At 41.5% G+C, this 20,099-nt stretch overlaps 4 protein-coding genes and 1 long non-coding RNA gene across 8 annotated transcripts; 2 read left to right on the top strand and 3 right to left on the bottom strand.

Moving 5' to 3' along the window:
* Window positions 1–60: 60 nt before the first annotated feature.
* On the bottom strand, window positions 61–3,706 carry LOC135606259 (exosome complex component RRP41-like). Its single transcript, XM_065097233.1, has 7 exons — window positions 3,078–3,706; window positions 2,839–2,917; window positions 2,050–2,152; window positions 1,845–1,965; window positions 1,173–1,261; window positions 410–559; window positions 61–329 (listed from the first exon to the last, which is right to left on the bottom strand). Exons 1-7 carry the CDS (start codon window positions 3,214–3,216, stop codon window positions 249–251), a joined length of 762 nt encoding a protein of 253 aa, XP_064953305.1. The 5' UTR covers window positions 3,217–3,706; the 3' UTR covers window positions 61–248.
* A 1,613-nt stretch (window positions 3,707–5,319) lies between these two features.
* Window positions 5,320–6,691, top strand: LOC103976727 (expansin-A15-like). Its single transcript, XM_009392033.3, has 3 exons — window positions 5,320–5,571; window positions 5,660–5,972; window positions 6,054–6,691. The coding sequence occupies exons 1-3, from the start codon at window positions 5,439–5,441 to the stop codon at window positions 6,358–6,360; spliced, it is 753 nt and encodes a 250-aa protein (XP_009390308.2). The 5' UTR covers window positions 5,320–5,438; the 3' UTR covers window positions 6,361–6,691.
* A 2,068-nt stretch (window positions 6,692–8,759) lies between these two features.
* On the bottom strand, window positions 8,760–12,505 carry LOC135606260 (uncharacterized). Of its 4 annotated transcripts, none has more exons than XM_065097234.1 (5): window positions 12,362–12,505; window positions 11,488–11,745; window positions 11,079–11,317; window positions 10,105–10,253; window positions 8,760–9,410 (listed from the first exon to the last, which is right to left on the bottom strand). In XM_065097234.1, exons 2-5 carry the CDS (start codon window positions 11,664–11,666, stop codon window positions 9,186–9,188), a joined length of 792 nt encoding a protein of 263 aa, XP_064953306.1. In that variant the 5' UTR covers window positions 11,667–11,745; window positions 12,362–12,505; the 3' UTR covers window positions 8,760–9,185. The 4 variants fall into 4 exon arrangements, 3 of the variants coding, with proteins under 3 accessions (XP_064953306.1, XP_064953307.1, XP_064953308.1); XM_065097235.1 differs by having other exon boundaries at window positions 11,488–11,756; window positions 12,362–12,478; XM_065097236.1 differs by having other exon boundaries at window positions 11,488–11,803; window positions 12,362–12,471.
* A 3,745-nt stretch (window positions 12,506–16,250) lies between these two features.
* On the top strand, window positions 16,251–18,354 carry LOC135606262 (uncharacterized). The gene is made up of 2 exons (XR_010484738.1): window positions 16,251–17,239; window positions 17,332–18,354. It is a non-coding gene; the product is annotated as an uncharacterized LOC135606262 (long non-coding RNA).
* LOC135606261 (cyclic dof factor 1-like) lies at window positions 17,230–19,913 on the bottom strand. Its single transcript, XM_065097237.1, has 2 exons — window positions 19,629–19,913; window positions 17,230–18,505 (listed from the first exon to the last, which is right to left on the bottom strand). Exons 1-2 carry the CDS (start codon window positions 19,722–19,724, stop codon window positions 17,465–17,467), a joined length of 1,137 nt encoding a protein of 378 aa, XP_064953309.1. The 5' UTR covers window positions 19,725–19,913; the 3' UTR covers window positions 17,230–17,464.
* Between the last annotated feature and the right edge of the window lie 186 nt (window positions 19,914–20,099).

Below are 20,099 nucleotides of genomic sequence, written 5' to 3' on the forward strand. Positions count from 1 at the left end.
ATCATAAGCATTTGTAGATTTTAGTTTCCAATTAAGAAAGTTCAATGATCACTTGCTACATGAAGTAAATTAATTGAATATATTTCAATCCAGTAATTCACAGGAGCACAATTTTCAAGCTAAATAAATGGGATGGGAAAAAAATCTGTCATGAACTTCTATCAGTCTCACAAGTTCTGTAAAATAATTTCCGAGTCGGGTCAAGTTACACTGTATGAACAGCTAGAGAAGACTTCAAAGTATTAGCTCTACCCAGAAGCAGCTTCCTTTAGGCATGACCTCATGATCTCAGCAAGCTTAGAGCAGGCATCAAGACAAAGCTCCATTGCCTGTTTATGGGACAGGACAATGTGTTAATTTGGTTGAAATAATTGAGAACAACTTTTTCCCCTTCTAAGCATATAATTACCTCGTTAATTTTGGCAGTTGTCCACTCGCCTGTGAGCATAAGCTGCGTGACCTCGTTTCGGGCGGGCATGCATGTAATCATGAGGGTTCCATCTTGACAGGCTTCCTCTTCCGATGTCGGGTCAATGACAAGATTTCTCCCAAAACAAGACTATGGAGAAGAGACACCAAGTAAATCAAGATCAACTATCAGAAGCATTGGATTTAATGTAAAGGTTGATGAAGCAATGACAAGTGTATCTAAAAATATGTAGAGGATAGATAGAAGCTCAACGGTATCCATGATTAGAATAATTTAACACGTTCATGTACCATAATTCTACTCTTGGAGAGAAGAAGACTATGGTTCTTGTTCATGTACCATAATTCTGCTCTTGTAGAGAAGAAGACTACGGTTCTTCATGGTTCCACATGTAAAAGACCCCTGGTGGGACTTATAATTATGGCAATATTGAATTTAATGACGAAGGAAATGACGATTATTAGGTCTTCAAATAAATGACCGCCTGTATCAACCTTAGCCGAAGAATTGATTATATATAAAACTGAATGCTTAATAATAAGGAATTAACACAAATGCATATTGCATGAGAGACTTAAAAACTATGCCTACCTAGATCAAAATGTGTATGCACTCTAACCTCAAAGTACAACGTGATGATTGTACGGCACACAAGAAATGATGAAAATGAGCATGAAATTTGAAGTATTTGATTTACACAGTCTCTCTTGGTTGTCTCAATGTGTAAAAGAAATAAACATACCACAGAAACTGATGCAACGAGGTCATACATCATAATTCCAGCATCTGCCAGTGCAAGACTGGCACAAGTTACGATCACTGGAAGATCTCCTACAAAAAAAAATTATGAGGAAACCGATAAATATGGTAGCACATAGCCCTCTGCCAATACGTTGAAGCATGTAAGAAGATGTTTAAAAGCACAGCATTACGAAAATCTGATTAAAGAAAAGTAGGAAGAAAACTAATTGTTTGGTTCCCAGAGCAAAGGGAACATGCTTTTCATGATAATATTGAAAAACAAATCAAAGAACATGATAACATAACCACCCAAAAGTTTTATAAACCAAAAGACACCTTGTGCTAGAGATACGTAAGTGAAGAATAGTTTTTTTCTATATTCTTCTGCGATGCCTGAACATATGACAATTAGTTCTTCTAATTCAACCGACTATACAACTTTAAAAGGTCCCACAGATTTATTTAAGCATACAGAAGAAACACCACTGCTAGGCAATCCTTATCCATCGCTTTGGTTCAAATATTGACATATTGATTCCTCAACTACCAACATTCTTTCAGAATAGAAAAAGTGGAATCACAAGGAATGAAAATTTTGACATGATTGGACAACTTTAACCACAAAATGTATACATAAATAAGACACAAAAGTAAATTGGAGTTAGATACTCACCACCACCAGATTCCAGAACCAATGCAAAAACATCGACTGTAGTCTTTGGGAATGTTTCTAGAATTATGGCTCCCTCCAATGCTTTATGAAGCATCGACGAGTACTCTTTGTGGTCTGATCCCTGCACATTGATTTGTTCACATGATCGTAAGATGATATTCAGTCCGTCACAGAATCAGAATGCATAGATCAGGATGGCAAAAACCTGTCCACGAACTGGAGTTGAAAAAGTTGTGTAGCTGACATTGCAGTTCAATCTTCCAGTACCGCTATACATCATAGCTTTCTTACTCTCTCTTGGACCAAACCTGAAGAAAATAATTATCAACAGCGCTCAGCAGGATCATGGAAAGAAAGCCAATCACACATAGAATTACGTTCAAAAGACTATTAATTGAAAATTTTGCACCAGTTTCAAGACAATGCAAACATACTTGCACAGCTTAAGTGGAATTAAAAAGCAACATGGCCTCATATAAACCATTAATTAACAATGATTAAGGAAATCAATCAGAAAAGGCTCCATTCATTCTGTTTAGATGATCAAATATCTTTTTTTTTACAGTAACAATTCAATATTATCTTGTATGAACAACAACGAATGTTAAAATTAGTTTTAGTTAAAGTTTAAATTGTCCCTCGTATCCATTCCTTGAGGAGTTACATTGACACGGTAGGCACCATACATGTTTAGAAAATGATCCAAATTGGTAACCTAAAAAGTGACAAAACTTTTGAAGTACATACCTCAAAAACATTTGTCAGTTCATTTTTCTAGTTAAAGAGGAGAGAACCAGGATTGATAATTTTAAGTGTGGATGATAGAAAAAGGACCATGAAGGCATTATGTACAGATTTATCATTCGCAAAATGCTTACTTCCTACAGAGAGTTATACCGTACAACATTAATAATATCAAACAAAGACAAAAGATAATTCATGAAAACGTTTTCTCAGAAAGCTCACATTCTTAGCACGAGCGGAATTTACTTACACTGACACAATGACCTTGATCGCTCCAAATTCTGCATAAGCAGATCCAGAGGCAGCATTCGCAGCACCTGTCCTGAGAACTGCACGACAAAAAACCAATTCCTAATGAAGCTCCCACTCCACGGTTATGATACTACAACTAAGATGTTTTACGGGCAAAACATCAAACATCTCGCGGGCGAATCATAAAGCTAATCGGTCATTGTTTAACAATAACCGTAAGGAGTCGAGAACACGAACACGCAGGTCTGCACTGATGGAAGCTGCGCCCATCCGATCGAGTCCATTCGGTCTCCTGGAACAGTCTCCGCCTTTGCTGCAGCCGCTGCTTGCTGTCCGAGCTCTGAGACAGAGCGTACGTCGACGGGTTCGTAGCCATCTCTACCTCCTACGAGTCTACCTCTCGCGTGCGCTCGCTCGCTCGCTCGCCGACGCACCGCGCCCCCGGCCACGTCTGGGCTCTCCACTCCCTCTCGGCGGCGGCACTGACGAAATGGACTGTGCGAAGGGCTCCTGCGAACTGCCTGCAATTTGAAGCGGGTTCACACCCGAACCCCACACGACGAAGATACTGGACCGGATTGGGTTGGGTTTCGGTTCGGTTTAGTGATAGGCGCAGAGCGTTGAACCCGTGAAACGAACCAATCGATGGAGCTGGTTTGGTTCGACCACAATTGCCCGAGGACGCCGAACCTAACTCATGATCTCCGGCTTTGGAGGGTGATGGCCCACCATATCCGTCAAAGAGATACATGTAGCGTCAACCGCGGTCTGCTAAAGAACGGCCCTCTGCGTCTCTCCCAAGGAATCAAATCCTTATTCTTGCTGTCTCGAGGCTTCGTTGTTGCAGACCAACCAAGACTGCTCGCAGAACACTCCGGCGAGTTCTTCCATCGCTTTGATGTCCTCCTCCACATCGAAGCATGGCAGAACCTTGTCGTCAACACGGAAGCTTTCCGTGTCTTAAACATGCTTTAGGAGACACGAAGGATCCTGTAAGAATGTTCCGAGCACGGTTCTGCAACCACCGGTTGGGTGTAGATGACTGTAACCTCAAATCAAAAACCTGTGGTGGTTGATCGGGACTCGAGACCAGAATTGCACCGACAGAGCATCTCGAATGCCTCTCGTTTCACTCTGTTACTTCTCCCAGTCACATCGAAATAAGACTACAGGCAGTAACAACACAGTAAGGCAGGTTGAGCAAGTTGATCTCAAGAGAGTCCTCCTATGGTTTGGGAGGTGAAATGGGGCTAAACTCGAACAGCTAAATTCTAGTATGATTCGGACTCAGAAGCAGGAGGATTAATCCTGGCAACAGATGTGATGTAAAGATGCAGAAAAGAAAAGGGAGGGGTGGTCGGAGAAGCATCAATTAAAGGTTCCAAAAGGAAGAAAGCTGGTTATCGACAGTTAAAAAGTATCATTAAATTTTTCCTCCAAACACACAGCTTTTTCAATGGATTTAAGATTTTTAAGCTCACACGCCACTAGGAAAACTATCATTAAACTTTTCCCTGTTGACAATTGATCTTCTGCAGATAATTAATATGATATTCTGCAAAATTCATCATCAGCTGAGAGAAGGGTTTATGATTTGTTTTTTTCTTCTTTGGTGGTACATGTAAACACATGTGCTGCATGCATGCCTGACATGCTAATCTTAGATCCTGATATTTTTCATGTTATCTTTGTCCTTTACATTCAATTTTTTGTCCTTTTTATCTAGGAGTGGGGAAGAGCAATGTGAGGCACCAAATCATTTGGATTTTAGCTGCACCATATCTTCTTCTTCTTCTTCTTCTTCTTCTTCTTCTTCTTCTTCTCTCCTCAAATTCTAGTGCTGCACGAGTAAATCTTTCCACTCTGCACAAAGGAGAAAAGCTTCGCAAGATATGATTTTTGTTTTCTGACATTTTTGTGACAAGTGACAGAGAAAGAAAGAACAAAGTTTCCAGCCGAGATGTTCCCTCTTTTCTGAATCAGCAGAGATCAAGATGTTGTGGGATTTCATGTGGGAGTATCTAATGCAGTGGTTACACCTACAATTGCAGTGGAGGCTGCTTCTCTCAACACATGGAATCCAATGAATGCCACACGACAATGTTGCAGAAACAAGAGATACCAGCTGTGGGATGACACTGAAATCTCACAGTTGGCTTGACGTATTTATTGTCACATGCGATCCGACTCCCCGAGTGCGGGTCTGCAGATGCATGTCACCGTGAACTCGCGGGGCTGTGATCCGGATGAAAGATGGAGTAGGGTTTTGCTTGGTGGAAGGGTCGGAGCACGAAGGGTCCATGCACGTGGCTCTTAATATCTTTTGCCTCTCCAACACTGACAGCAATGATCATATTCTTTGGATGGATCGAAGAGTGGTTTCAGTTTCACTCTCAGGGAAACACCCCAAAAGACCACACGTTTTGATGCTAAGAACAACTTTCCTGAGACCAAAAAGGCTGGTTTGTACCGAACGACAGTGCTTTGTCGTCGTCAGCATCGTAACGCAGGGTGAAACCAACCTCTATTTATGCCCACACCGCTCCCTCCCTCCCTCCTCGCACAGATCCAACCTCTCCTCTCGTCGTGCGGGGGGGAATGGCGCTGCTTGAGCTGGTTTTGGTTGCTTTTGCCTCGCTGCTCTCTGCTGGGGAGGGGTACGGAGGAAGAGGACGGTGGAGCAGAGCACATGCCACCTTCTACGGAGGAAGTGATGCGTCAGGGACGATGGGTGTGACTGCGGAACAGTCTTTTATGCTCGCGAAGCTGTAGCGTAATAACACGCGAATCTGATGAATGGCGACTGTTGGCATTTGCAGGAGGAGCTTGTGGCTATGGCAACTTGTACAGCCAAGGGTATGGAACCAACACCGCAGCTCTGAGCACTGCCCTCTTCGGCGACGGCCTCAGCTGTGGAGCTTGCTACCAGATTGTGTGCGTGAAAGACCGCCGGAATTGTTTGCGAGGATCCGTTGTGGTCACCGCCACCAACTTCTGCCCACCCAACAGCGCCCTCCCAAACGACGCCGGTGGGTGGTGTAATCCCCCCCTGCAGCACTTCGACCTATCTCAGCCCGTGTTCCTCCGCATCGCTCAGTACAGAGCTGGAATCGTGCCGGTTGCATACCGCAGGTAGGCGACCAGCTTGCGTCTTCCTTCCTTTTTCTTCTGCCTTCCGCCCTCATGTCGTTTCTTCTGGTTCCGCGATGTCAGGGTCCCCTGCAGGAAGAGAGGCGGCATCAGGTTCACCGTCAATGGCCACTCCTACTTCAACCTGGTGCTCATCACCAACGTCGGAGGAGCAGGCGACGTGCATGCGGTGGCCGTCAGGGGAACCAGGACGGGGTGGCAGTCCATGTCCAGGAACTGGGGCCAGAACTGGCAGAGCAACGCCTTCCTCGACGGCCAGTCCCTCTCCTTCAAGGTCACCACCAGCGACGGCCGCTCCGTCGTCTCCTACGACGTGGCTCCTGCAACCCGGTCCTTCGGACAAACCTTCAGCGGTGGCCAATTCCACTGAGAAGCACATGTGACGTGCTTCACGTTAGAGAGTAACCCATAATTCTAAGCATAGAGTGATGGATGAAGATTAAAAGGGCTTATTTTACCTTGGCCTTTCATGGTGTTAGAGTCTGTGTGTAAGCCTTATATCAATGGCTTGCTGTTCTTAGAGGAGAAGACACAGCTTAAGAAGCTGCTCGTCTTCTTAGGGAGTAGTCAGAAGTGGTGGCATTCTACCTCTCATTTCTCCTGAGGCGCATCTGAAGAGAAGGCTTCTTCTCTGTGACTCATCGTCACCACTGCTTGTATCATGTCATTTATGCAAGTGAAGTTATATGGCAGATTAATGATGCTTGTTATGCCATGCTATTTGTGCCTTGGATTGAAGCAAGAAGAGCAAGAACAGTCGGGGAAGAAGATGAAAGGAAACAGTAAGTTCGGTAAGAATCCATCACCATATCCATCATTGGTTGGTCACAGAGCTTTATTGACCATGTGATGCTTTAATCTTCTGATAAATATGAACCATTACTTCCCGGTTGTGATGTGTTGGGGATTCTGAGGTATCCATTCTGCTACAAACTGTAGTTCTCAGAGATGAGAGGACAGGATGGTTGGTGAACTGGGAATTGAAGGTACTTGAACAGTGAGTGGGGATTGCTTCACATCTTGATGTCCCAACATGTTTCAGATTTATGAGATCTTGTAGAAGGCACAAGTAATCTGCAATCACTACTTTATTTCCACATTATGTTATCATCACTTCCTATAAAACTGTTCAAAATCTTGGGTTTCTTAGTTTCTGGAGGTACCATCAACACTGGATGGGAAGTTAATGTGCTGTCTGTGATCCTTCTCACTCTTCCATGAAGTAAACAACTCTTCTTTCCTCAGTTGGACACAATGTTGTTGTTGTGTCCAGTACTGATTTGATGAGCTCAGAGAAGCAATAGGTTGATGTTGGCTACTGTGAGCAGTCCTTGCAGAAACATTAAACAAGATTCCTGGTTAGGACAGACTATATCTTTGACAAGAGAAAAAGCAGATCCCAGCTGTCTTCTGCAGTGAATGCATTGAAATTACTAGTTGAGGAGCAAAAACAACAACAACAGAAGATGAGAAAAAGCAGATCCCTGTTTTCCTGCACTCCTTATATGAAGTAGTCTTTGGTTTGCAGGCCCCAAAAAAAACAACAGAAGTAAAAAAAACAGAAAATTATGTCAGATAGTTCAATTGTTTGCTTAAATAGATCAGACATAATTTTACTTCTTTGATTAATATGTTATAGATAGTGAAAATGAGATCAATCACATGATTTTACTATCAATTTAATGTGATAGGCAAGATTAATCGCAGTGGAGCTTAAACCCCTAACTTCCTATGGCACACCAAGCATCTTAACAATGACAGTATATTCTTATATCCAATGATACAGTGTTTCAATGAATGTTAGACAAGCCAAACTAAACTTATCCTTTCATAAATTTTGTTTGATATTTATTGAGCTAATCTTGAACTAAATAATGATGCCAAGAGAGAAAAGGAGGCTTGGAAAATGATGTACATCCACCAAACTGAGAGTACAATCATTGGGACTTACAATAGTGACTAACTAGTTCAAAAAGTGCACACACATCAGACTTTTTTGGTAGTGAATAGCTTAGCTAGTTCAAAGCTGCAAACACATGCTCCTGAGCTGTCCGAAACTATCATACTGCCAGATGTTTCTGTCTACAGTAATTGCTTTGTTGGGTGGCATACTATTTTCTTCTTCTCATCTGTCTATTTTTCACCTTTTCCACACTCCTGCTTTAACAATTTTTACGATGCATGTCTCTTCTTGTGTGTTGTGGACTGTATGCTTACGAGCAAACATGAGAAACTTGAATCAAAATCAGAGATGGGAGTCAGTTATTTTCAGTTCATTTGTCATGTTTAAATTAGATTTAATGTGGATGTTACTGTTAGATATGACCAATGTAACTCACTGGTTATGGAAACAATAATACCAAAACCATAAGTTCAGTGTTTGTGCCATATAGTTTATCTTCAGGTGTTCAGATAATGTGTGGCCATTGATATATTTCCAAATAAATTATAAAGCAAACATGTTTTTTGTTTGTTCTTTTGCAGCAATTATATCCTAGTATTCTCCAGAGTTTCCAGTAAGGAGTAATTCTATCCACATTAAATATCCAAGATCATGGGAGTAGCTGAAAAAGGGAAAAACACGAGTACACATGAAAAGACATTTACCTGAAGTAACTTTGTTGTGCAGCTGGTGTTCCATCTCAGAGAAAGATCCTTGGGAACAAAGAACCTAAAAGAGAATAATGAGCACAGGAAGAGATTTGATATGATACAAGCCAAACTGAGAGAGACACAGGAGTCTGGCATGACTTCAAATGACAGAGGACATGGAGGAATTCATGGCAGAACTCATTGATCATTTGATATAAAATGAAAAATTGTAAACAACATGTGCACCATACAAGCACAAGAGTCTTTAAAAGTAATCATCCAGATAATAATATCAATCGTCAGGACCCAACGAAACTAGCCTTAATTTGAAACACTAGTTTATTTCAATCAATAATAATGTCTCAAATGTTTCCATTGATGCAAGCCTGAAATCAGGCCTGCACTGCCACATGTCGAAACAGGAGATACAAGTCAAAACAAGAAGGCATGTATTTAACTTCCCGAAGAAGGAAATGCAACATTTTATACAACAAATATTATCCCAGAAGAAATGAATGCCTTTTAATCTGAATTTAATGTCTCATGTAGCAATGAAACTGAGTAAACAGTATCTGATCCTGATCACAAGCAGAAAGTCAGCTATCACAAATTCTCACACTGTGATGAATATGCATCCTCCAGCTCCTGTCTTGACAACAGCTTGGTGGAATGCGGCAGGGTGCAGGGAGGTTCAGTTGTAATGTCATCCAAATCAAAAGGTTTAACTAAGAAGTAACTTCCGAGAGATTTGATTGTTCTTTCAATAAATGTTGATTTGGATGGCACATACTCTTTCATCCGACATAAGAAATCGACATGAGGTCGTGCCTGATAAAGAAAATATCGACTTTTTAGAGTTATTAACATTCAGATAACCATATCATCTATCTGTCGCTATATTCAAATATAAAAATTGCTAGCGGTTTATAATATAATTTACATTTGATACATGGATCCGAGCTTCAATAGCTACAAAAGACAATAATTATCACTGACAAAAAGAAAATTAAAAAAACACAATAATAAAATTCTAATAGGAATCAACAGAAATATAGATGCCTATCAAAGGGAAAAAAGAATCAGAAAATTTAAAATATTGGAGCTAAAATAACACAGCCATTTATATGATGATTAATAACTGAATGGAAATGTGATCCTTTTACCAAATGGCATAACCTTAAGGGATGAGCGTCAAAGTGCACACAGCAAGTTAGAAGAACAAAGGGTTCACAGTGTAACACATCACTTAGCTGATCAAGTCAGCATTGGTATCAACTAAAGTTGAGAGCATCTCATCATCAAACTTGTACATGCAGTTAGTGTGATGCTGACTGAGTCAAACAATTATTTTAACAGAATAAGTCAAAACATATCTTCTTCCGACATGATATTCTAATCACTCTTGAAATGATGCCAAAACAAAAAAAGTATCCATCAACTTAATGAAAAGGAGAATCCCAGTGGCTGTCAGAAGAATTATTACAATTACAAGAAATATTAAAAGACTGTCAATAGGTTATACCGATCGATATTTTGGAGCACGGGTGGGAAGCTTTAGGTATTCCATATTCTTTATATCATAATCCCATAGAAATGACGTATGATGAATCCATCGCTCTTTAATTATGGACTGAGCATTTCCACCAAACTTGTGGCTATTAAATGCATAATCTGAAAATGAGGATAAAGGAATGCCATCTTAAATGATAGCAAAACCTGACAAAACATGATGCTTTGCAGTCATAAACAAGACAAGTAAGACTGTTTTCAGTTTGATGACTTTTCGGAAACTGTAAGTATCATATATCAGAAGTTTTTTCAATACAAAAAGATCCTCAAATATAATAGCAAGTACCAGAGAGATGTTTCCATGACTTTTGCGATGCCATCAAGCACTATATATCAGAGTTTACTTATGGTCTAGCTTAGATAAAAAAAAAACAATTATCAGTTTTTACTTATGGTTTAGCTGAGACAAAATAAATACAATGAATTTAAGGAAGAAAACAGGGTCAGAATCTGAGAAGAAAAAAAACCCATGGGTCTGGGCACAATGAGTCAAGGACCATGTTGCCATTATTCATGCTGGTAGCTCAAATGCTATAAAAACTTAAATCCATTTCTTATCTCTCTAATCGCAGGATGATTAATAACTTTAGATGTTGAGATATATCTACTCACCTATGATTGGAACAGAGTCTACAAACATCAGAAAGAGACCACTCATAAAGTTGGTCAAAATCTACTTACCTCACAGCAGAGGTATCACTATCCATCTTACAATGATAAGTCCACTTTATTAAAAATAACATGATCCATCCAAATATAAGTAGGGTGGATGTGGAATAATTTTTGAAGTGTGGGTCAAGCAGATGTAACACAGCAGAATAACAAACCAAGAAAAAGAGAAAGAAAAGCATACACATGAAGACAATGTAGATACCAAATATTGCTGAGCATGTAAGGAAGTAGCATAAATTGTTCCTTCCTACATACCGTTTTCACGGAGATGGAAGTCACCAAATCCTCGAAGCACCTCACTGTAAAGTTGGCCAGTCCATGACATGATAGGGTGAGGATATGGTTGAAGCCCCGGGATAGCATTCTTATTGCAAATGAAAGAGATAAAGACTGTTCCATCATCAACAATAACAGTGCCTCCTCCGGTAAATCTTTTAATTACAGGAATTTGATCACGAAGCACAGACTTCAGTTCAATAAGTTCTGAAGGCCTCCTAGTGGTATAGTTTCATGCTCATGGTCAGACTTTAATCAATAGCCCCAAATACAATCTTTGGATACCCAAATCATGCATGAAGAGAGAATATAAACAGTTATAGATGACCCTGAAAAATCAAAGGAACACAGAAACACAAAACAAATGTATTTCTAAATGAGTTCTTACCCAGATACTCCCATGACTATAGTAGGACGATTTGTCCTATCATTAACAATGCACCAATTATCAACCGATGTCCTGAGCAACCTTTCCTCCAGATGTAGTTGCTCTAGAATAGGCACAGCCGACATCCTGAGAAGCTTCATGCAGGGCAGAACGACATTTCTAGCTTGAGCTAAAGTCATTCTCAGATGCACGATTCCAACAAAAAATCTCTTTCCTTCCTCTAAATCATAAACGAGCAGCTAGTTGAGGACTCCCGAGCTGCATCACGACTAAGATATTGTTGTTAATTGGAACCCAAGATTCCTCCATCAATAAACTGAAAATGAGTGTTTCTGAATTCAAAAAGAGATAGACAAGATAAAATGACACGACATCACATTAAAAAATCTTGAAAATAAAATGTCAAGAGGGTCTTGTGATCTCCTTAAAGAATCTTAATAACTAAATATGAGATCTTTTCCAAGTTTCTGCCAAACAACCCCTTTTTAAACAAGAATTTTGGATAAAACATGCCATGAGAGTCTTGTAATAATCTTCCTAAAATTAGCATCACTCAAATCTTAATAAGTTCAGAACTTCTCCAAGATTTTGCCCAAAAGATTCCTGTTTATATAGGAAAGAGAAATGACACAAGCCAAAAGGGAGAAACGAATTAGAATCCTAAACATAAAATGTCATGAGGTTCTTTCAATAATCTTGCTTGAATCAGCATCATCGGACTCTTAATGACTAACGATTAGATCTTTTCCAAGATTTTGCCAGAAAGATCCTGTTTTGGTTTCTCTCTTCGTTAATTTCACGAAACTGAGAAATCGAAACCACAAAGATCCAAGAGCCAGAGCATCAAATGAACAAGCACTTGTGGATCGCTTACCGGACAGCGGAGTGATGGTGGCACTTGTGGATCGAGCTATCGCAGGCGACCTCGAGAGATTCCAACGCCGTCGACCGATGCGGACTCGAGGGATTTAGGGCACGGGCAAATGGATCCGGATCCGTTTCTCAAGGAGCACTTCAGACCCAACCCATATTTGTATCCGGTAGTCAAAAATCTTCCAGCCTCAGCTGAATCCGTATCCGCTTAAGATAAATCTGGAAATGAACCCGAATCCGAATTCGGTTGGATCTTCTTCCTATCGTCATCGTCCTATCAGATAACACAGATCACAAAGCATCAAACCTTCTATCACACAATATCTACCGAGGAAATTGACAGATTTACTTCTCTCTCTCTCTCTCTCTCTCTCTCTCTCTCTCTCTCTCTCTCTAATGTAGGAGTTTACTGGTTCATGGAGATTAGATCTACCCATAACTTGGTAACACTTACACTGATCTTATCAGAAGCATCATTCGATGCGGTTTCAACATGAAATGATTTGATGGTTGAATTCTTTTCAGGTGGTGCACTTAATTTTTGATAAGGACAAGCATAATATGTTTGTAAACACAGCAATCATGGAAGTGTTCTAAATCTTGCCAAAATTTATTTGACTTGTCCGTTTGACATTGTTGCTCCTGTTGACTTTTAGGACAGAGCTTCCTCATGATTTTTCATGTCTGCCAAACCACACTCATGTGAGGGAACCAATAGAGCAGAATAAATCACACAAAAGCTTTTCAGATTGGTTTCATCTAATTTGACATTCTCAAGCATTAGAACAAATCTCTTTTGCTTGTTCAGATCATAAAGGTGATGAACAACTCAGTATCAGAACCTGTAGCAATCGAGCAATCTGTCTTTTGCACCATGTTGATTCGAGCTTTTCTTCTTTCTTTCCTTTTGTTCTGTATCATTGCAGAGCTGCCAGTGCTTCTTAGCACACAGTCCATCCAAGCATAAGATATTTTTCTTGCAATCATTGCAGTTCTCAGAACCACTAATTCCATCAAGGAATGTGTGACAGCCACAATCTCGTCACAGAGAAGAAGAAGAAGAAGAAGAAGAAGAAAACCAACAATATATCTTATTGTGTGTAGATTCCTCTCTGATTGAACACACACCTGTATGGAGTTGTTTGAAATATGCAGCTCATCTTCTTAATGCCCTCCTCCTCCACAAATTCCATATCATATGTATGCTAATAAACTTTAAATGCTTTGATTCAACATAAATAAATTTACATCACCAAGTCTCCTCAACAATAACGACACTTTTCTGCTACATAAACACTGCAAGCTATAGGGAACCAAAGGGCACACAATTCACAGTGACATACTTCTCAACTAACAGTAATGCTTTAGAGGTAGGCTAAGAAGGTCTTTAAGTTGGGGGTGGGGGTGACAAGCCACTTCTAGGGTTGGTGTTAGCTCCAGGTTCCTTGTAGTCCATGGTTGTCTCCACCATCTCCCTGACTTCCCATATCCCTTCCTGAAACAACAATCACCAAGAACAACTTTACTGACATAATCCTGTTAAATAAATGGCCCAATTGAAGAGAGAAAGAGAGAGAGAGAGAGAGAGAGAGAGAGAGAGAGGCAAACAAAGAACAAGAAGACTCACCTCATGTTCAGATGGAGACTTCACAGCTGCTGAAGACCTCGCAAGAATGGTTCTTCTTCCATACCCTTGACACCAATCAAGAACAAGCAAGCAAGCAGGGATCAGTTGCAAGCCTTTCCCACAAATAAACAAGGGGGAGAATAAATCAGAGGAGGTGTACCTTGGGACATGGAGAGTGAGAGAAGAGCTGAGATGATGAAGATTGTGAAGAACCAAGACCTCCTCACCACCATGATGTCTGACTGGGATGCATATCAAACAGGAATCTCCCTCCAACTCCTCCCTCTATACTTATTATCACAGTGTCTAATGGTGGATAGGGATGGAAGACTAGTAATTGACACTCCCATGTGGCCTAGAACAAGACATGACAAACCTCCATCACAGATCAAGATCATGCCCTTAAACCAAACATTATGTAAGTCAAAGGTAATTTCTATTCATGGTTAGCAGTTTGGCATGCTTTGTTAATGGTGGTTTGGCAAGAATTTTTTTGCTGCCAGAACATATGGTCAACTGAGCTGGGAGGAGGAGGACAAACAAGTCAGTGGCTTCTTCAATGTGAAACATTCTTTTTGGGACCATTAAAATGTAGCTTTTTGGCCTCTGAAACAAGCAACTGCTGCTGGTTTTCCAAGGCAGTATTCTTGCCATCACAAACATGCATTCACATACTTGTCATGACCTCAAGAGGAGAATATCTCTATCCATCTTTCATTTCTCTTCTGAGATTTCTTGATCATGAAAACTTATTTACAAAGTGATTTTTTTAGAGATGTGACATTGTTACTCTGATCATTTGTTATCTTTAATCCTGACAGCAATCATTGAATTCCCATGTTGTAATTGGCCAAAAACAGCAGTCAAACCTCCTGTAGTGGCCCAGACACCAGTGGTGCTGTTGACTACAGAACAAAGACATCAATTTGAGAGTGACAATTATTAATGTGTCCAGCACTTGTTGGAAGTTGACATGATTCCTTTTCATTTCTTTTTATCTGGGAGGTCATACGAGCACTAGAAAAATGGATTGACTTCAGCTAGAACACATAAATATCAGAGGAGAGTTACAGGAGGAAACATGTTCTCTTGTGGTTTTGATGTCACATAAATGTCAGTGAATTCTTGTGTTCCTTTTTCCACATTCTCCTGTGGGTTGGTTTTATGCCTCTTCTCCAGTCACTGCCTTTTGTCTGCCTTGAGATCATCAAATCTACAGATAAAGAAGAGAGTGGGAAAATTGTGCTTTTCTTATTACCTGATGAATCAACTTTGAATTAACTCCCCACCACATCTTGATCACTTGAACTGCTTTTGCTCATTGGTGCTCACCTTCTTTTGTATGGAATGTTCCATTTCCTTGGATATCTTAACTTGTCCTAGGTTCCCTCATGCTTTTCCTACCTTTATTCTTAGTTGTTTTGGATGACATATTCTCAGCAATTCTTCCACAGCATTTTCTCTTGGAATTATCCAACTCATTGATTTCAATTGGATCAATACAATAATTTGCAGATTTGCATTCCAAATTCCAAGAAAAATCAACTTCTATTTTTAAATTATTCTAATTCAATCACTTCAAATGTACAGATAGAGTAGCACATGTAAATAAATACTGGACAACATCTTACTGTACAGCATAAAATTAGGATGAGACTTACTATAGATTCTTATAATACAATCAGGCCATCCTTTGCATTCTGTCTTTTGTTTGTATGCTCACCTCACTGATAAGAAGAGCAAGCATCAAAAAGCAAGAGCTCTTTCTCTATTATATGGTCTTTATTCCCCTTGGTCATGGTCTATCTTCTCAAGCTCCCTTCCACCAGCAGCCATGGAGAGGTCACTTGGGCCATGCTTGCAACTTTTTCCTAGCTTTGATAGGAAAGTGCACTCATGCTTTGCCAAAGTGGTCTACTTTTGAGGCTGAGTGCCTCGATCACACATGAAACTTCCAATCAGATGATGACAGAGGGGGATGCACAAAATTCTAAATGCAACCTCATGAAGTCAAAGAAGCTGATGTCTCTGTTTAGTGACCTAAAAAGTCTAATCGTAGGCTTGTACAGGGAAGGCATGACCTGACAGTGGCCCTGTTTCAGAGGTGGATTCAGACACCAGTCCATGTAAACCATCCTGAAATCTTCTGCCACAAAAGATTTGATTGCTAACAGTGCATGAAGCAAAACACTGCCATATACTGAACATTCCTTCTTGCCTTTTAATCTTTTTTTCTTTCTTTTCTGATCTTTCATTTCACCTGTTTTGATGAATCATGGAGTCAACTTCATGTATGGCTTCTTTATATCCCACCTACAATTTGTATGACAGAGGAGATGACAGAAGTTAGTGCTTTGGTGCTCACCAGCACGATGCTGAAAGGCACATTTCTCCCCATCTATTGCTTCTCTTCCAACGTGATCGACTGTAGGATGTTGAGAAAACTCTCAACCTGAGGTCAAACGTTAAGCAAGATAGTCGGATGTTGGCCAGACTCCAAAATGACACATTTGAGTGGAAATCACACGGCAGAGCTCAACCCTTCGACCGCAAATGCTTCTCTACCTTCCACCGAAAGAAGTCGAAAGAGGAGGAGGTGCTACGTTTAGGAGAAATCAGTGTGATCGATAGATGTGTCTATTAACATTCGATCTAAATGGAGTGAATTCATGTGTTCCGAGAGGATGACAGCGTGAGTTTGATCGTGCGTCATAAAGAATTCCAGATTCCCTTTGTGTTACAGAATAATCTTTATAGAACAAAAAGGTCAGTATATGTTCGAAGGATTGCTTCGTTTTCACCTGTTACTGTAAGCAAAGAAAAGAAAGAAAAAGATCTCTCTCCATTATCATCTCCCTCCCTCCTCTCTTTTTTTGCCTCCTTCAGTTGTTGGTAGGATGCTTGGCTGTTTGTGGCAGGAATCCAGTTCTCTCCTCGGTGGGACACGAGGTGGGCCAAACGAGAACTTCCATCTCCTTTTTCCATGTCTTCTTCTCATCCTTTTCCTCACCCCATTCGGTAGTGCCTTGTATTATTGCGAGCACATCTGCAAGCAGATGTTTCTTTCACCCACCCTGCCTTTTCCCCACCTTCCGCACGACCCAACAAGCCTAGCCAATGTGGACATTTCTGCTGGTATCTGAGCTTTTGGTCCTACTTCAATCCGCTAAACTTTTATGCTTGTCTAAGTAGATCCAGGAATCAGAAGAAGGTGTAGCTCCGAAGGAAGCCGATGCAGAATCTAAGCAAAAGGTTACTCACTATCATTCTCTTCAATCGAGTTCCAACACTTATTTATGTACAAACAGACATCCCTCTCACTACAGATCTATTTTCACATGCAGAAGACTCACCAAGCCACCATATCTAAGCCAAGATTACTAATTTATAGTGTTACATCAGCAAGGACGCACTCCTGAGTTCCTCTTCACCATCTTCCTTCTACTCTGCAAAATTGCAGTTGCTCGATTTGCTTCTCTAAGAGGTCTCATGGAAGTTCAGAGATCGAGACAGCGCAGCAGGGTTGGCATGCAGCAGTGATGGTGCCACCAGCACATGGTTCTTGACGTCTACCTTCGGATGGAAGGCCCTGAGAAGCCCTCCATTGCTAACCGCATTGTTCTTGCTGCGCTTGACGCCCACCATGGTCCATATGGAGCTCCTTGCAGCTTCTTCAGGGTCATCAATCCTCAGCGTCGTCGGAGCCAAACCGCCGTCTTCTTCCGTCCGTAGACTGCTATTGTTCAGATTGCTTCCATCCCTCGTGTGCTTGCCTAAGTTGCCAGTATTGGGTGCTGCCGCTGGGTGAGAGGAAGCTAAGGGGGACAGCCATGGAACGCTCCAAGCTCCGGATGGAACAGCGCAACTCCAATAAGCCGCAGCAGGATAGAACGGGATCGGAAAGCTGAGAGGAGCGGCTGGTGTCCAAGGATACGGCCAGGGGGATCCACCGAAACATGGAATTGGAGCAGCTGATCCCTGATAATTCTGGCCACCATTTTCGTTCGGACTAAGCATGGATGTCTCAGACGAAGGTAGCGGTTTTGCCTTCGCCGGCGCATCCGTGCCAAAGCTGAGTACCGTGCCATTTGGCTTCGGAGGGTAACGAACTGATTCACGTGCATTACATCGAACGGACTGGAGGGAGGACTCCGACACGGCGATGTGCCGGAAGTGAGACGTGCTCTTGCTCTTGCGTCGACCAGCTCCAACGGGGACGTTCCTCATGGTGCCACCGGCGGTCCAATACCTTTGGCAGTTCTTGCAGAAGTGCCTCGGCTGGTTGACGTTGTAGTTGTTGTAGTAGCAGAACTTGGTGTCCAAGCTTTTGCACCGAGGACAAGGGAGGATCTTGTCCGGCTTCTTCACAGCCTTGTCTTTCGAGTGTTCTTCCGCCACCGAGTTCTTGGTCGACGCATCCTCTTGATCTGCGGAAGCTGGTTTATCCATCTCGCTCGTCGATGTAGTACACTCATTCTTGTCCTGTGATCGAGCAGCAGTATCTTCCACTTGAAGATCCTGAGATCGAAACGCAAAGAATGGGTGAATTCTTCTCACCAACCATAGGTTTCAGCTGCCTCATACGATCTCAAGATAGAATCGATGAACTAAGCACTTCAAGAAAGAACGATTGGTGATGCTAAGGTGGACATAGCCGACAATCACAGTTGGTACACCAAGAAAGAAGACGAGCTAAATTCTCCCATTTCTAACTCTCTCGTGGTCAGAGAAAATACAGTATATAAGACAAAAGGAAGAAATTTGAAGCTGGAAATCCAACGCAAATCTATAAATAGTGGTGGGTTTGCTTTGCTTTCATTAGTAGTGTATGGAGGCAATATTGTTCTTTCTGGAGTTGTCTAGATAAGCTGATGATTCTTGCACATTACAAATACTGTGTAACACCAATGAATTCATTATCACCAAGGAACATTCACAACAATGTTCCCACCTCACAATCACAGCAACAATTTGGTCTAATAAAAATCAAAGGAAAGAAATTGAGAAATAGAAGATTTGCAAGGAGAAACAAGTTAAAACAGAGGAGAACTCAGGATCTCTTTCACAGCACAAATGAACAGTGATTAACATCTCAACAGTAAACCGGGATGCATTTCTTGCAGCCTGACATTTCAGTGTGAAGGAAAAGAGCCAGCTTTTGAATCCAGAAACAAGTAATCAAAGACCAGAAGGCAAAAAGAATCAATCTTTCTTGTTCTCTGCAGCATAACAGTCCGCAAGAAACCATCATGCATTTCTTGCAACCTGACATTTCGGTATGAAGGAAAAGAGAAAGCTTTTGAATCCAGAAACAGGTAAGCATAGACCGGAAGGCAAAAAGAGCCAATCTTTCTTGTTCTCCGCACCAGAACAATCCACAAGAAGTACCAACGACTCAACAACAAAACCTTACATTTCGGAATAGATGAAAAGAACAAGCTTTTGAATCCAGAGACCGTAAAGCTAAAAAAGAAACCATTTTTCTTGTTCTCTGCAGCACAACAATTCACAAGCAAGTACCAACAGCTCAAAAACAAAGGAAAAGAGGAAGCTTTTGAACCCAGAGACAAGTAAGCAAAGACCAGCAGGCAAAAAGAACCAATCTTTCTTATTCCCTGCAACGACAAGCCACAAGAAGTACCTTCTGGTTGTCTCCTCCGCCGTCCCCGCTGCCGCAGCGTTGCAGGGGGATCGTCCTGCCGAACAGCTTGATTGCGGTGTCTCTGTTTTCTGACATCTCCTGCCCTGTTCTACTGCTCTGTTTCACCTCGCCTCTGCCTCTTCCCTCTGTAACTTTGTGCTCTCTTCACCTGCCTCGGGGTTTAACAGACGAGGAGGAGGAGGAGGAGGAAGAGGACGGGGGAGGCCACGTGAGCAGGGCGAAGAGGATTCTGAGCCACAAGTTCCTTTGTGGCCTCGGGGTGGCGTTATTTGATTCTCTTCGCCTTTGGGAGCAACACTTTGGGCCAATGGTGTAACTCTCGGCACCAAATGGATTACTGTGCTCAGTGTTTGACCATGCTCGGGTGATGTAGTGTCTCAGTTTAGTCCTTGTTTGGAGTGTTGTGGAGCATTACATGGTTTCGTTGCTGGTAATTGGAAAGAGGAGAAG

The sequence above is a fragment of the Musa acuminata genome, chromosome BXJ2-2 (assembly GCF_036884655.1).
Source record: "Musa acuminata AAA Group cultivar baxijiao chromosome BXJ2-2, Cavendish_Baxijiao_AAA, whole genome shotgun sequence".
Classification (NCBI taxonomy): domain Eukaryota; kingdom Viridiplantae; phylum Streptophyta; class Magnoliopsida; order Zingiberales; family Musaceae; genus Musa; species Musa acuminata.